General features: G+C 52.3%; 1 protein-coding gene across 2 annotated transcripts in view; it reads right to left on the reverse strand.

The window, feature by feature from the left end:
- The window catches only part of LOC309416360 (sodium- and chloride-dependent GABA transporter 2), a gene marked incomplete at both ends in the record, with an annotated part of 32,938 nt that extends 22,867 nt beyond the window's left edge, over positions 1 to 10,071 (reverse strand). Inside the window, 6 exons of one of the 2 annotated variants that reach the window (XM_082013849.1) lie at positions 1,460 to 1,544; positions 2,159 to 2,299; positions 3,335 to 3,469; positions 8,106 to 8,327; positions 9,876 to 9,941; positions 10,044 to 10,071. In XM_082013849.1, coding sequence (XP_081869975.1) covers positions 1,460 to 1,544; positions 2,159 to 2,299; positions 3,335 to 3,469; positions 8,106 to 8,327; positions 9,876 to 9,941; positions 10,044 to 10,059 — 665 coding nt within the window. Of the gene's footprint in view, positions 1 to 1,459; positions 1,545 to 2,158; positions 2,300 to 3,334; positions 3,470 to 8,105; positions 8,328 to 9,875; positions 9,942 to 10,043 lie in introns of those variants that run through there. The other variant, XM_082013848.1, reaches the window with a different exon arrangement.
- Between the last annotated feature and the right edge of the window lie 6,722 nt (positions 10,072 to 16,793).

Raw genomic sequence — 16,793 nt, forward strand, 5'->3', positions numbered from 1 at the left:
TGCTGAGCCAGGGATGCCCTGGAGGTACTGTGTGCTCCACAGGCTGACAGCACCCAGCAGCGCTGCCGAGGGCAGCGAGGGCAGAGCTCTCCTTCCATCTAAAGGCAGAAGGGAAATTCACGGTGGCAGCAGAGGGGTCACTTGCACAGTCTGTTAGCCAGAGCTCAGTGCTTAGCTGGGCCTGTTCTTCCAGGAGATCCTGAGGATCATCAGAGATCCCAAACCAACAGGCCTATGTGCCTTCATGCCAGGAATAAAACTACTCTGTACCTCAAGGTAACTAACACTGGGGGAGAAAACAATGAAAACAAGGGAACAAATTTCAGCGTGAAGTAAGCTGACCCTAGCACTTCGTTTCAATTTTGGTGAGCTTCTCTCCCCAGGATAGCTTGCATGTTAGTCACTCTAAAGTGAAAACATCACCTCTTTTTCTATTTTTAATATGAAGACTAGCCTACATACAAAAGTCACCACCCACCATGCCAGAGCCTCCTGGGAACATGCTGATACCACACAGTAGCATGGATTCAAAAGAGATCACCTACTCCATCACCAGCATGGACTCATGCAGTACATCACAAGGCTTTAAGGTCTCTTCAACACCTGAACACACTACAGCTTCCAAAACATGCAGACAAAAACTTATCGCAGAGCTGCTGCTTTGTGGATCACCACAGACCTTGCCCCGCTCCCACCTATAGTCTTGGCACCGGTGTCCTGAGCACAGTTACACTGGTTGCAGCCACCAGGCAGGCTGAGGATTGCATGGGGCAGACTGCTCCAAACAGAATAAGAGCAATGGATAATCCAGCAGATAGACATAAATTGTAATCCAAACCATAGGGTAATGGCCACTATACCCTGAGGGAGTGACACTAATTTTACTGAGGTTTGCACCCTGGGTAAGTCTGAACCAAAGCTTCAGGATGGGGAACATGCAGCCAATTCACCTACGTTGCAGAAGGAAACAACTGTATAAGGAAGTTCACAGCTGGCAATGAAGAACAAGGGAGGAGGCAGGGAGAGGAGCAGCACAGATGGAGAAAGGGAGAGTGCAATAGCAGAGGAGAAACAAGAGAGAAAAGGACAATAAACAAAATATCAAGGACCAGAGGAGGCAAAGCATTGGTGAGGTAAGATCTTGCACAGTCAGCTGGTCAGTGAGACCAAGAAGCCCAAAAGGTCTAGAAAGACAGGAATACAGCATCAGAGAAGGACAAAGTCAGATGGCTCTGAGGCATGCCAACACAGCTCCAGGCAAACACCACGAGCCTGGCAACGTTACCCTTGACTGATGGTCCTGCCCTTGAGAGCTTTCACTCTGACCTGCCCAGCTTCCTCTCTTGTATCCTCTTCTGGCAAGGATGGGTTAATAGGATGTGCCGCTGCAGGGTTTGTTCCTTGCCCAAGGAATGTATGTGCTGGAGGAAAGTGGGGTACAGGCCTGTCCTTTACTTACTCCCAGAACTCGATGACCGGGGAGGTGGCGTTTTCACTGGTCACATTGAGCGTCGAGTTTGCCTTCTGGAGCTCCATGCAGTTCCCTGCAGGAGAGGCCCAGGGAGAGAGGGAGCATAAGTAGCAGTGGCTGGAGTACCGGAGGATCTGAAAAATCCCTCCCTTTCCATCCACGGTGTCAACACTCATTGACATTGACTCTGAGACAAATTTTGTATAGTCCCAAAGATGCACAAAAGGAGTCCCCTCCACGGTAAGGCTGGTAAGAAACCTAGGACAATTAAGACAATGGCATTTCATTTTTCCTTCCAGTGGGAATGGTGAGAAGTCCCAACCAGCACTGGGTCTATGGCTAACACACAACATAGGATGACTGGGAGATGCCAAAATGAAAGGTGCCCACGGTGGCTGAGACTCAGTCCAAGAACCACTGGGAAGGCCACCACTGCATGGCACTGGCTGGATGTTGCAAGTGATTGGGCAGTGCCAGCACTGGTGCTCTCTAGCAAAGACCCAGATCAACCGAGCCTCTTCCCCAAAAGTTCCAGCAGGACTGCACCGACCCAGCACTCACCACCCCCATGACCAGCGGTCCCATCCATGCAGGAGTGAGCCACTCTTCTGAGGTTTGACCCTGGGCAGCAGCAGGTTTCCCTCAGCCAGAATCCAGTGAAGGATTGGGAAGGGGCTCCACACCCACCTGTGTTCCACTCGTGGTCGCAGCTGCCCCAGGGGAGGTTGATGGTGAACGAACTGAAGAGATAAAACAAGGCCCAGGCCAGGACAATGATGTAGTAGAAGTTCAGCAGTATGACGATGACCTGTGAGGCGTAGCCAATTCCTGCAGAAAGTGAGCCCCGAAAGCAGGTGACCCAAACGCCGGGGGACAGGAACAGGACTCCCCTTGGAAGATGCTCACCCAGTGTTTTCATCCACTGCTCCGCATTTTGACCACGCTGACAGATGAATGCCAGTGGGGTGGCTGCCAGAGCCATCGTCCCCTCCCCAAAGCCCACTGTGCCACATCAGCAGGAGTCCAAGCAGGGACCCCAGGAATCCCCTCTTTCTGCTGCCCCATCACAGCCTTCCCTGGTGAAAGGGTGGCAATGAGAGGGAATCTCGGCAGGGGATGGGCAAATTATGGTTAGAAAGCCACCCAAAAGGACAGAAACATGTGACAGTGCTCCACCTGCTGAATAACACCTCCTCTACCAAAATTCACTTTCTATTTTGTTTGCTCATCACTTTTCAATTTTGTTTGGGAAGCTTTTGTATTAACACCACACACCTTCTCTGGGAGGTGCTGGTGGAGCATCTAAAGATTTTGTTATGTGGGGAGGAGGCAACTGAGACTTTCAGAGAGATCATGGAAAGTGCCTGGAGGCTGGATGACTGTCCTGCAGCAGTGCTAGAAGTGGATCTGACTGCTGATGATTTATTAAGACAGCTGATACCTTTCACCACTACGGTTTTAAGCCATCTGCAAGCTCAGGAAAATGACATAGCATTGACTTAAAAAAATAGCAGTATGTTTTATGTTACTCATAACCACCAGAAGCATTTTCATTATTTAGCTCTTGGAGGACAACCTTGATCGGGTGCTAAGTTGCTGGCCAGAGCTGTGGCCATGAAGGAGGAAACCAGGACGCAACAGAATGATGGGAACTGTTTAGTGAGAAAGGTGATGAATTTTTCCAGTGTGATTTTGGAAAGGGGGCAGCCAGTGGCCTTCCCAGGCTGGGGTCCTCAGGGGTGGGCAGCGGATGCGTGGAGGTACGTAACGATCCAGGCTGTAGGGAGAGGCATCACCGCCTGTCACCCTGGGGCCCCATGGTCCCCCCGCCTTGCCATGTCCTCCCAGGCTCACCCCACTCACCTTCAAAGAGGGGACAGATCCTGCGCCAGGCCGTCACCCCTCCCTGGCTGGTGTACTGCCCCAGCGCTGTCTCCAGGAAGAAGACAGGGATCCCACAGGTGAAGAGGAAGATGAGGTAGGGGATGAAGAAAGCACCTGGCAGATTCAAGCAGCAGATAGGAAAAATAAGACCCGTGGGGTGACCGGGGTCAGGCCATCTCCAACTCGGTACCAGGAAGATCCCTCCTGGGGAGGACTGCCTGGGAGGGATGGGGGCTGTAGGGATGGGAAGACCATGGACAAGATGCCAGGAAAAAGGGATTTTCCTCACCTATCATCTCCTGGAGTGATGTGATTGCATGAGAAACTCAATATTTAGAAAAGATGGAGAGGAAAGGAAAGTTTCTAGGCCTGATCTTTGTGCAGAAAAGAGTGAAACAAGTTCTCAATAGCTGTATAGAAATGCAAGAGAACACCCTGCTGTAAAACCATTGTGACTTTTAATCAAGTTGATGACTCCTTTCACGCTGATTATTCTGACTGACAAGTCCACGGATGACAACACCAAGGCACTGAGGAGCATAGAGACCGACACCTCCACCCAGTCTGTGGGTTTGCTCAGTCATTTGCTCACCAAAAAGCAGCAGACACGCAAACGAAAAGCGAGTAGTGCAGGAAAGTTTCTACCTCATGCCAGCAGCCAGGACTGCCCTCCTGTTCAAGCCCTGTCATGAAACCAGGCAGGGAGAGATAAAATGCATCAGGCTTGTGATTACCCCAGGCTCATGTTAAATGCATTAATGGCTTTTACCCCGCAGAGCACAGGAGAGAGCCCTGCAAGATGGCCCCCGCTCCCTGCTGCACTCACACGCCGCCGAAGCTGCTTCAGCCCCGCTGCAAGGGCAGGGCCGTGGGGCAGGACGGGCACCTGGCGTGGAAAGGGGTAGCCCCGAGTGGAGAGCAGCAGCTGGGCTGCGGCGGGCTCAGAGGGGCACGCAGGATTGGAGGTGGCAACCCAGCTAGCCACCAACCGCCTTTTCCCTGCGTAGGCCTTTTCTGCGCCAGTGAGATGCTAACCGGCTCCGGGGTCCGGGCGGTGGGGTGTATGGGCAGTAACAATCCTGGTGCACAAGTAAACTAAAAACCCAAAAGATTTCATTAAGAAGCTTAGCTAGCATGCAGGGGCAGGGAGAGGGGAAGGGCGCTTTAGGGACCAGCCAGAAGTCCTACGCCATGCTCATCCCAGTGGGGTAGAGAGCCACAGCCCACCCCTTCTTGCAAAAATATGCAAACAAAATGGACAGGGTGAGCACTTTGGCAGCTACCTGTGGGCAAGCAGCAGCTGAATGGAGGCTGATACCTGGCAGCCCCGGGGGAACAACGAGCATCTGCCCACGCGCCCTCCCTCTCACCAGTAAATAGAAGCCGGCGAGGGCAAAGGGCAGGGGAAATGGTTGTATCGACACCATCCCAACTTGCGTGCAACCACACTGTCATAAAAGTGGAGCCTATTTCCAAGAGAGATTATTCTCATATAAAGGTTTAACTAAACTGCAGCCAGGGGATCCCAGGGGAGGTCTCTGAGGTGGCAAGTCGAGCTCTCCAGCCTGGGTTTCCCTTACTTGCAGCCTGTGGCCTGGCCTGTCACCTTCCGCAGGAGATAACCAGCACCTCCTGGTTATCTCAGGTTTCACGCAGGTTTCACGCTTTGGAAGTCTAACTGGAGGGTCCTGACATGCGGGCTGTGAAACAATGCAAAATTATGGTGGGGTGAAGGAGGGATTTGCAGAGACATGTTTGGGACAGGGGCTGTGGTCTGCCCTGCTCCCCCCGCCCGCCAGCTGGGGGGACAGGCAGGGTGGGACTACCCTGATGCCAGCCCTACCGCCTGCCCCCGTCCCATTCCGGCTGGCAGAGGGCTCCTGCTTGCCCGCACGGGCAGGGAAGGGCGGCAGGCAGGACGGCCTTCAGGCAGGGACTGCAAGGAGGGAAAGCCAGGGAGAGGCGGCCAGCAGAGCCGCCCTGCGCCGTGACTCTGGCGAAGGGACGGCGGGGAGGGCAGCCCATAGCCGGGGGCTGCAGCACGGGCAGGGGTCCCCCAGCGCACCTGAGCATGGCTGACGCCCCTCCGGCCCAGCCCTGTCAGCCCTCCGGGCGGGTGAACCCCGTTGAAGGCGAAGGAGGAAACACTGCCGTGCCTGTCCTCCACCATGGCCCCTTCCCCTGCCGCGCCCGCAGGGACGGGGGTGCCAGTGGGCCCTTGGGACTGGCCAGTTTGCGGAGCGTTGTGGGGGTGCGGCACCGGCAGCCACACCACCGGACTGGCTTCCCCGGTATTTCCCAATCGGCAGGGCCAGCCTGCCCAGGGAGGGCCTGACCCCGCCATGGGAGGCGAAAGCAAGAGCCAACAAGAGCGAGAAGAACATTTTATTGCTCCTCTTTTCCCCCCCCCCCCTCCACTATGTAGGGCCTTGATATCAGACACTGAGCACTAAATATGTAAGGGACTACTCTTCCTTTGATACGTGGAAATACCCCTAAAGAAAGGAAAAGTGACTGGCTGCCCCTCTTTGCACAACTCAGATTTTGCAGATATATAGCTTTTTTGTGAACAGCCTGATACCGAGGCAAGCAAAGCAAGAGCTGAACGTGGTTACCACCACTGCCTACACACAATTCGGCGGGGGGAGAAAGCATCACCCAGCAGGGCAGAGCTACGTCAGCCAGGCAGTAACTCTGGCACAAGAGCTAATGGTTGTAGGCTGGCCATGACTGACCTGGGGCTGGAAATTAAATAAAGGTCCCTCACCTTTATTGATGTACCAGGGAAACAAGTGGCTGGACCAGCCTTCCCAAAGGAGTACGGGACAAAACCTCTGGCAGCTTTTAAAATTAATCTTGAGGAGTTACAAGGGATTTGATATAGCACTGGCCAGGGGTAGGCTGGGCTCCGTGAGGCAGGAGGGAGCCTCGAGCCCTGCACAGCCACATCGCCCTGCCGTGCCCCAGGAGAAACCTCATGGGAAACGCTTCCCTCTCCGCACCGGAGTCTCGTGCACCGTCCTTTCTCTAACCTCATGGGAAGGGGGCTGGAGATGAAGGATTTGCCTGAGACCTGAAACCCCTTGTAGTCTGTGCTGCTTCACAGGGATTTGCTCCAGGCCCATTTCTCAGGGGGAAAAAAAGGCTGAGAAATCCCTTTGTGTCTTGCCTCTGCTGTTCAACCCCACACAGTGCCTGCCCTTTCCCCAGAGCCCTCCCTGAGCCCTCCCCTGGCACCCGAGGCAAGGGGTGCCAGGACAGGGTCCTGGGTCCCGCTCTCCACGGTGGGATGGCACCTGAGAAGGGAGCAGCAGCGGGAGCAGACACGACTCAGCAAGCAGCCAAGAAATGTTCCCTGTGGAAAAAGAAAACATGAAAATTCCTCCCTTTTCAACAGGGAAAGCAAATGCCCGACCACCTGGTGAAAAGAAACAAGTGCTGAGCAAAGCACGGCGTGAAAGTAGCTAAACATTGGTTAATCCTCTTTTATGCCACTGGGATGAAAGCAGTTTAGTGAGGCCCATGAGACTACCCCAAGCTCAAGCCAGGGAATTTCAGCCCCAGGTCCCCAGTGCTTGCTCCCCGCCAGCTCCCAGCCAAGCGCTGTCTCCCCTCTCGCCTGCCCTTCCGCAGAGCCCAATTAGCAATTAATCACCAGAGGGAGAGAGCAACTCCCTCTCTCCATGTGCCACTGCGCCGAACTTAAAAAAAATGAAAGCCTGAAGCTTTTCTCTTAAACAGTGCTCTCCTTTAAAAGGCAGCCACAAACTAAAAGCAGGCACAAGCACCTGTAAAAGCCCACGGCAACCCTCCACCTGCAAAAGCGAGCCCAGCTCTGCCGCCAAGCTGTGGGGCAGCCCGGCCTCGTGGGGCATCGGCCAGCGGCCGCTGCTGAGCACAGCCTGAGCAGCACCGCTGCGCCGGCACCTCGCCGGCCACAGCGACGCCGCGCTCCCTCTCTCTCCGTCAAGCGCGTCCATCCGCACAGCTCGCGGCCCTGCCCTGCGGCTCAGGGGCAGGGGTCCCCCCTCCCACGCGCTCGCAGCTCCTGCGGATGCCGGGGGGGCACTGTGGGGAGCAGGAGGGGTGCTGTGCTTCTGCACCGAGGCAAGGAAAACCCCCTCGCTCTGTCCTGTCCCTGCCACTTGGCTCCAGCACCTGGGGGATGTCCCTCCATGGGCAGATACCAGACCAGAACCTGTGGTCAAGAGCCCCCCGAGACTCCAGGAAATGCTGCAGGCTCCTCACAGTGCCTGCAAAGACATTGGTACCCCATGGCCAGCCGCACCGCTCCTTGCTATGCCGCCGGGACATTATTTGTGTGTGCACCCTTATGAGCACAGGGTGCCTAGTGCTCCTCAAGGAAGAGGTGCCTGGAGTGAGTCACGCTGCCCAGAGAGCCCAGACCCATCCCGCTCCTCCTGCCTCCCCCTGCAGATGGCCACCCACCTCACCAGCAGGACCAGGGCTCCGCACACCTCAGGGAACCATAGCTACAGCCACCACAAAGCCTGGGACATCGCCGCTCAGTCACCCACCTCCCACCAGGTCAAATCAGCCCCAGCTTGTGGCCCAGATGGTGGCACTACGCTGGGAGGTTGGCATCCTCCCTGCAGACTCATGACTTGGGCATTGCTCAGAAGCTGCTGCCAAGGGTAAGCAGGGCCAGACATGGATGTCGCAGAGGCAGGAAGGACCACGGAGGGATGCCGGCGACCCTGGGGCTGGCTGGGGCCAGGGCTGCACTTACCTCCGCCGTTCTTGTAGCAGAGGTAGGGGAAGCGCCAGACATTTCCCAGGCCAATGATCTCCCCAGCCACAGACAGGACGTACTCCAGCTTGTTGTTCCACTGCCCTCGCTCCAAGGTCTGGTCCTCCTCCTCCTCCTCCTCTTTCTCCTTTTCCATGCCAGGGTGTGCGGGCACCGTTTCACCATTGCTGATGGCACCAGGGACTCTGTAATCCATCCCACCTTCAGAAGGAGTTTCCTCTGTTACCTTCGGCACAAGCCATGCAACGAGGCAGAAATTTGGGCTACGGGAGGCAAGAGAGGGGGAGAGGACGCACGCACACATGCCGAACCGTTCCTCTCTTGCTCCTTATACCAAATCCTGCTGGCAGCGAGGCGCTAAGATCATGTGTGCACTTTCATTGCTTAGTCCAGAACTAGTCTTTAAAAGCCAATGCCAGTTTCATTATTTTTAATTGATTGATCTCAAAGCACTCCTGCTTCTGGAAGCCCATCCTTTAAGCACAGCGTTACACAGAAGACGCAGCGGCTCAGGCAGGCTGGAGCTCCCACCGCAGCAGGTACTGGGAACAGACTTAGGGCTGGAGGAGGGTGAGAGCGGGATCAAATACTTGACAAGATATTTTATAAGGGTTTCTCCTCTCTCCTGTTGCTGCTTACCAAGGCCTGGTTTTACGGACCACGTAATGAAAGCCACAAAACACAGAGAAGTCGTAGATGTGGGAAGAGGACAAACTGATATAAGAGGGAAACAAGTTTCTGCTTTCGGTGGTGGCAACTGTTGCTGGCAATCTACTAAGCTGAGAGAAAAGGCTTTTTTTCAGGATGGTGCTATCCTTCTAAGAGCAGCAAAAGAAAGGGTGCAGATGCCATGGACATATGGGATCTCTCCTCTCCCAGGGTCTGTCCCTCCAAACATCCGCCGGTTGCCTGCAGAGGCTCCCCACAGTACTGCTCTCACGAAGCCTTGGCACCGCAAGAGCTTCTCCCATCTCTAAAACAGATCTCTGCTAAGAGAGTAGAAGGTCGGCACAGAGTAGGTGAGCACCTCTCCCGCTGTCCCACCTTCCCCCCAAAACCTCCGAGAGGACACCTCTCCTCCCAGGAAAGCCAGGGCATAGCGTGACTGCTGGTGCACAGCTGGTGCCCCAGAGCACAGTGAGGAACCAAGGCACGGGTGGCATGGGTGGCACCTGCTCTGCTGCAGCAATTTAGGAGGCTCAGGGGATGTTTGAGGCTGTTCCTCGTGGGCAGGATGCCCTCCTGGCCACCAAGTCCCATGGGGCAAAGGGTGAGGATTGGTGCCAAAGCAGGGATCACCAAGAACCTCGTGCCAAGGAGGGCACCTTCCTCTGCACGGTGCCAGCCCTCGAGCCCGCTCGTGCCCCACAGAGGCAGCTCCCCCAGCCTAATGCTGCCATTCATTCCTGCCTGCAACTCCCTTGGTGGGAGAGCAGGAAAAGGCACTGGCAACAAATGACACTCTCCTCCAACCGGGGAGAGAAAAAAGAAAAAGGCAAAGCAGCACTTCCAGCCTCTCCCTTCCCCCTACATAGTCCCCTATAAACCACTTTGGGACCTGAAGAGGAGCAAGAAACACTGGCAGGCGTTTGACAGCGGCCGCAAGGAAGGACTGGGAGGACCCCTCCACGCTAGAAAATGATTAAACAGGCAGAAAGCGCGGCGTGACCTCTCATCCACGGCAGACCCGGGTGGGTGCGGGGTACGGGGGGGGAGCAGGGCAGAAGAAAACAGGGGCAGAGGTGTTACCTTGTGGACGGCGCTGTCGGGGCGCGAGCCGATGGGAGAGGCGAAGGCAGGACCGAAAGGTGCTGGCTATTTAAAGTGTGGAAAGAAAAAATTCAGCGGTGGTGTAATCCTAGACTTTGCCCAACCCACATTCCTTCCCCCACCCCCCAGGGCTGGACAAAAACCTACACATGACTGATTTCATGGCCAGTGCAAAGGGGCTCGTTCCCCCCGCCTGTGAGAAGGGCTCACGCCGCCTCCCCCAGTGCTCTCCCTCCCGGGCCGGGGACCGCTTGGCTCCCGCTCTCCATCGTCTCTCTGCCCAACGCCGTCCTGGGAGGCACAGGAGACCACCGCAGCCCTGCCTGAAGGAGCCAAAGTCTCAAGACCTGCTGGGAAGAGGTAAGAGACGAAATACGAATTCAGGGTGAATTCCCATCACGGGGTCTCTCCTTGGCAGGGAGGACACGGGCACAGGGCAAGGTCCTGCCTCGCAGCCCAACCCGCGATGCCAGCAGGGCAGCCGGGCTGTGCCATGGCCAGGAGCAGCAGCACGCAGCAGAGCTCTGAGCTGGAAATAAACTCTGCTGAACTCTCTGCTGCTTCTTACTAAGAGCTCAAAACAGCCTCATTCAGAAATTTGGCAGTTGCAAACTTTCTTCCCTCACACGCAGGGATCTTTGCCACTGGTCTTTCCCAGAAGCAGCACTGCCCCATCCCAGGACACCACTCCAGAAGCTGCAATGGGAGCGGGCAATCAGGCAGCAGATGAAAAATCACGCAGCAGGGAAGAAAACAGCCCCATTTGTGCATACCCAACGCTGGGCTGCAAAATTAGCTGTGGCTGCCCGGGAAGGAGGTCTTGGGATTACTGCAGGTAGTTACCTGACAACATTAGCTCCGTGCTTGGAGGCCATAAAAAAAGGCAAACAGAACAGGATATTGTTCATGGTAGATGTGTTATAGCTGTGATGGTCCAAAGATGTAGGTGAGGCAAGATTTTAAGATATTTTTATTACATCTGTTGATGAATGTCTGGGGCAAGAGAGAAAAAAAAAAAAAAAAAATCACACTTTCGGGTTCAATGTCCTGGTATCAGGCCTGCAAAGCAGCAGCAGCAAAACTTGAGCTGTGTACAGGCAGTTTGAGAAGGTATTAGGAGAACAACAGGAACGACGCAGCAAACACTGCGATGTCACCACGTTAATCTATGGTGATACCCACACAGCACCAGACTTCCTGCAGGAGAAACAGGGAAAGGGAAGAGGGATGGGCAGAGGCAAGGAACAGATTCAATCAAGGAGTGATCAAATACATGACAACTCCTCATCTCAGGAAGAGATACTTAGGATAAAAAGAGGGTGACAACAGAGGTCTAGGAAACAAGGAAAAGACAAAAATGAATATATCGTTCACTACATCTCATAGCGCAACCACTAATGGCATCCAATGGAATATTCAGATTTAAAACAAAAGGAAATACTTTTTCCTCCCACTGTGCGTAATTAATTAAATGTGGTACCCGTGGCCGTTGCCACAGAATATCGTTAGGAAAGGAACTAGGCAAATTCACAAAGGGCTGCTCTGCAGCAGCAGCGATTAAACAGGATGGTCCAAATAAAACAGTCAGTTCCAGTCCTCAAATCAGTGATTGCTGGAAACCAGGGAAGATGTTCCAGAGAAGGAATTACACGAGACTCTGAGAAGCAGAGAACATCCCTGCGCAGAAACCATCTCACAGTGAATAGCGTCGTTGTTAAATAGTAAGGGTAAGGATATAGGCATTAAAAAACAACATCAAGGTCAAATAATACCTTGCCTTGTGCAACATATTGGTGTAAGGAGACAAGAGATTGAATAAGGAAACTTTTCTAGAGATTCTCAAAACTATTGTGTGCATCAGCATTGTTGTTTGAATACCCCTGGATAACCACAATCACTACAGCGCAACTATGGCAAAAATCTTAACAACAAGACGACAAGCTAATTGGCAGGAGCTAACGGACTATGATAGGAAACCGTGTAATCAATAACAAACTATTTGACTTCGGCCCAGTGAGATAAGACTGTGCTGAACACAACAATAAATTGAAAATGAAAACAAATGTTCAGTGTAAACATAAGCAGCATGGGGAAATACTAAATCTACAAATGCAAAAGCAAGCTGGAAAATCCTGAATGAAGCATACTTAAAGTAAAACATCGCTTTATGCATCCTCTGGGGTGAAACAAGAAAAAGTCCATATGGTTCTGGGAGATGTTACTTGAGAGATTTAAAAAAAAAAAAAATTGATCTTTTTACTGAAGATAGGAAAAGAACAGAAAAGAAAAAGAATAGAACCAAAAATTTTCACAAAGGATCAGTTAAGACTACAGAAAAAAATGTTTTTGAGACACATTTTTGAAATTGCAGAAGGCAAAGAAACTGGGAGGGACTTTAATTGGCCTGTCAAGAGGCAAAGAAAACCTAAAGGGAAAAATGCAAAGGATGAAATCTCGATATCTAAGATTTTGAGTCTGTAACCATATCTAAGCCTAGTGGAAGAATGGGGATGATTGGAAACAAAACCTGAAGAAACAGATTTGCAAGAAACAAGTAAGAGAGAAGGAGGAATGTGACTCTTAAAGAAAAAAAAAAGGAACAAGCCTAGATAACATGCATGCTGTAGTAACAGGAAAACAATTTCATCCTGACATCTACTGAGAAAATGCCATTTTAAAATATTTGGATAGATACACATACATGTATTTTATTTATATGAGTAAGGAGAATACCAGGGAAGGGCTTTTGCAGCAGTGTTTACCACCCAGAGCCGTGCAAGCTGAATCTCGCCGGGCAGCTGCAGAGCATCTTCCTCCCAGTGCTGCGAGCGCTGGCAAGTGGCAGCGCTGATGCTGGCACCCGCCCCACATGCATCGCTCTCATGCCACCCCTCAGGATGGCACAAGGGGGTTATTTTGCAGGTGGCCTTCCCTGCCGGAGGTACGAAATGAAAGGCTGCCTGTTTAAGTAAGCCCTCCGAGCACAGGGCTGAAGACGGTGCCAGCCAGAGCAGCCGTGCTCCTCCCAGCCCCGTCCCAGGCAGCCGGGCCGTGACCCACGGTTTATTGGGACAGCCCGTGCTGGAGCGATGCCTCCCCGAGCGGGTCCTGAAGCAGCTTCCAGGTCCGGGCAGGCTGCCCAGCCGCCTTTGCTGGCACAGAGCAGCACAGTGCTGGTGCATGGGGCACAAGTGGTCCATGGCTGGTTTAGCCCCTTCTCCCCAATAACCATTTTGGAGAAGGTCAAGAGCGCTGGACCAGGTGGTCTCTGTCAATGTACCTGACACCTCAGCCAGGATGAGGGCTGGATAAGCCTGATCCTAAAGGCTATCGATTCCTCTCCTGACACTTACGTTGAATTTTCCTCATCTTTCTCTTTATAATACAACATTTACCAAAATTTGTGGCTTCAGCTTTGTCCCATTCTTCCACCAGCAGCTGAGGTTGTTCTCCTGAGGAATTGCTCGCGGACCGGACAAAGCAAGCCTGGAATGAGCTTCCTCTGGAGATAACAAGGTACTTTGACATTTTCTGGGTCACATGTGCGCAAGAATTGGCCCCGGCCCAGCCTATCACACACGACTGGCACACATGAGCACTGGCCCTGCATGGTCTAGTAAGAACTACAGGACCTACTCCCAGGTCTGATCTTTGCTTCATGTCTACCTCCAGCTGAGCAGGGAAGGAGCATTAATTAGTTGTCTCTCCTCCAAAGCACCCAGCCACCTCCAGCCACCTGGAGAGGTGGCTCAAACCTAAAAGGAGGAGGGATTCCAAGGCACCTGCTTAGAGGAATGATGAGGGGAAAAGAGGAGAGGGAAATGGTTACTTGGAGACATGCACAGTGTCTTACTGCTCTGCAAGTAGCAGTGACTTTTAAATGAGTTTGTGCTCCCAACCCTCCAAAGCGCTCTTAGGAGAGTGGCCAGGGCACAACTGCTGCTGCTGCTTTGGCATTCCCCAATGTGAAGACATCAGCCATGCCTGACCTTTGCTGAGCACCAAAACCAGCTACGCTCCCCACTTCCACCTCCCCCTCTGCTCCTCTGTCACATATGACAAACAGCCTCCATGCGTTTTGGGGCTGTGTAATCTTGCAAGCCACCTCCCAGCTTCCAGGAACACAATTTGCCGTTATATTATCTGGGAACTGAAGGCCAGAGCAAATATGATGCATTTCCTCTATCTGATAACCACCCTGCTACTGGCCTTTTCTGACTGAAAATGTTATTCAGCTTAAGTGACCATGGCTGTAGCGAGCAAAATTGTCACAAATATGCACAGAAAGAGGATAAATAGAGGCTGATACTGGCTGGCACATTACAGAAACCTGGAGACTGCTCAGCGAAGAAAGAAGCCAAAGTAAGCACAAGGGATTGACTCCTGCTTGAGCCACTAAGCTCCCTCCCAGAAAGGCACGTATATTTTGAAACTACAGTGGCAGAAGCCAAAATCCACTGCAAGAGCTTGCAGTTCCCGCAGTGACAGAAGATCGTACTGCAGCCATTTGGACAGCCTCATTCAGGTGCAGCCTCCCTAGCAAATACCTGCTTCCAAATAATGACCTGAAAGACCAGACCACCGAGGCAAGAAAAACCCTGTCCCCACTGGACACCTGCAGAGCAGTAGAGGCCTCACTTTTGCTCCCAGGCTGTTTGCGGTGCAAGATACGTCTGTCTGTGGACACCGTGCTCTGCACACAGGAGATAAACAGATGACGCTCCTGCGCAAGCCAGAGCTCAGGGACCAGCTCGAGCGCAGGACACGCTCACAGCACCGGAGGACCCTCTCCTGCAGATATCGCTGCCGTACCCTCCGCTCCTCTGCACGCAGAAGCGAAGGGTGATGCTTGCGCCGCGCTCGGTGCGTGGGCTGACAGCGTGCTGGTGAGTCTCTCTCTATGCACCTCTGATCAAAAGCGGTAGAGCACAGGGGGAGATAAGCTGAGACCAAAAGGACTGTGCCACCAGACCTGCTTTGGCTGTAACATGAATTCCTAGCCACATAACAGAGGGACAGCAACAGAGCTGCCGATTCCTTTTGCCGCTGTCTTGGCTATGTCCAGTGCCAGCGGTTCCCCCCAGGACCAGGATGGAGATAGCAGTGATTCCCAGCTATGCACTGTCCCGTCTGGAACAGCAAACCCAAGACTAATGCAGGCACATGCAGGCATTTGTATTGCGTGCACAAGCGCAGCAGGAGTGCCCAGGCAGATCTTCAGTGCTTCGCATCTTACCTCTGCTTTGACTTCTGCTTAGTAGCTTATCTCTCTTAAACACTCTGGCTCTTTGCACACGTGAGCAAGGAACAGGGTTTTTGCTGCTCGGAATGCGAAAGTATCCCCATTTCATTTATGCGCAAAACTCAAAGCACTGCAAGGTTACGCAGTAATAAGCACACATGTATAGATACCTATATATATTTATAATATAATATATAAACAAGACTTGAGTAGCAACACTCCTGCGCCTGGAGACTTCCATCCTTTTAGCATCTCCTTCTACTTTTCCCCCAATTCCATCAGGTACCACCAGTTCCTCAGGGCTCTTCTCTAGTTCCGCTTTGCCAGTGACGGGGCAGCCTGAACAAACCCTTGCAGAGTAACTGCAGGAACAGAGCCTCAGTACATTTTAGGGAGAGGGCAAGAATCACCACTCTTCTGAAGGCTAGTCATCAACCTCCTGATGTGAAAATTGATAGTTTGCATCAAGAAAATAAAACTTACTAGCTCTTGCAGCCAAGGAGCTAATTAGAGGGCATTTTCATATCAAGAACCCTATGCCAAAGGAAATCATAATTTCAGGCAAGTAATGATAGCAGTATTGCTTAAGCGGCCCAGAATTGAGAAGTGTAAGTCCAGCAGATTGATTAGGTACAGGGTAGATTGGGGGACAGAGAAGGAGCTGTATATTGGGCCCATCGGAATGATGGTCTTTCCGTATGCCCTGCACATCCTACTTCTCTGACGAGAAAATATAAATCTGAAACAGACTGTCTGCAGAAAGAATGAAATCAAAACCATTGATAGGGCTGGGATTTACATGCTCCTGCAGACTTGCAAGGGGGATGTTCTGGCAGGAAAAAGGAAAAGCTTTTCTCAGAAGTGAGAAAAGGTTGCGCCTGCTTAACTGATTCTTCCACAGAAAACCCATAATCTGGTTTTAAACAGGCAAGGTTTGGGCAGTGTTCTCAGAGCACCTGTTTGTACTTATTTACATACTCTAAAAAAAGTAAAAGGCTATCTTTTAATTCAGGAGACCTACTGGGCTGGTAACTGATCAGAATACAAAGTTTCCATTCTGGGAGAAAATCCAATAAGCAGATAGTCATTGGTGGACAGAATGAGAGAATAGTTTTCTAAAACTAATTTCTGAGAAACTTTTTAAGTAAGAGATGACAAAGTGAAAACTTTGGCATTTCAAAAAAGGTCAATAAGGAATAAAATATGGGTTTGTTTTTTCCAGCTTCCAAAAATCAGAAATACAGCAGATTTTAGAAAGGCAGCGTGCCAGGTTCCGGCTGCTGCTCATCAGAAGCAGTTTGTGTCTCTTGTTTGGCTTCTGCAGTCACCGGCAGCTTGAGGCAGGGCAGGAGGAAGCGGAGGGACCTGTGCTGCCCGTCTTCTCTAACCGTCCCCTTGGCCGCCCCTCCGAGGTCCCTGCAAGGCGGCGTAGGTAGACACTCAGAGTGCAGAGTTACCTCTGCAGACAGAGAAAAAGGGAGCTCACATACTGGAAACGTGCTCCCTACCACTCATCTGCTGAACTGGCTCAGCGCTCGGTGGGGCTTTGAGACGTAACATGAGCAAGACCTAGAGCCTTTAGCCATCTTCCCAGATGGATGGGATACTGCCTGAAGCAAGCTTCACACTAAGGCTGATCTTCTGTCTACAAGTCA

Source organism: Phaethon aethereus (assembly GCF_964289735.1).
Source record: "Phaethon aethereus genome assembly, chromosome: 1".
NCBI classification, from domain to species: Eukaryota; Metazoa; Chordata; class Aves; order Phaethontiformes; family Phaethontidae; genus Phaethon; species Phaethon aethereus.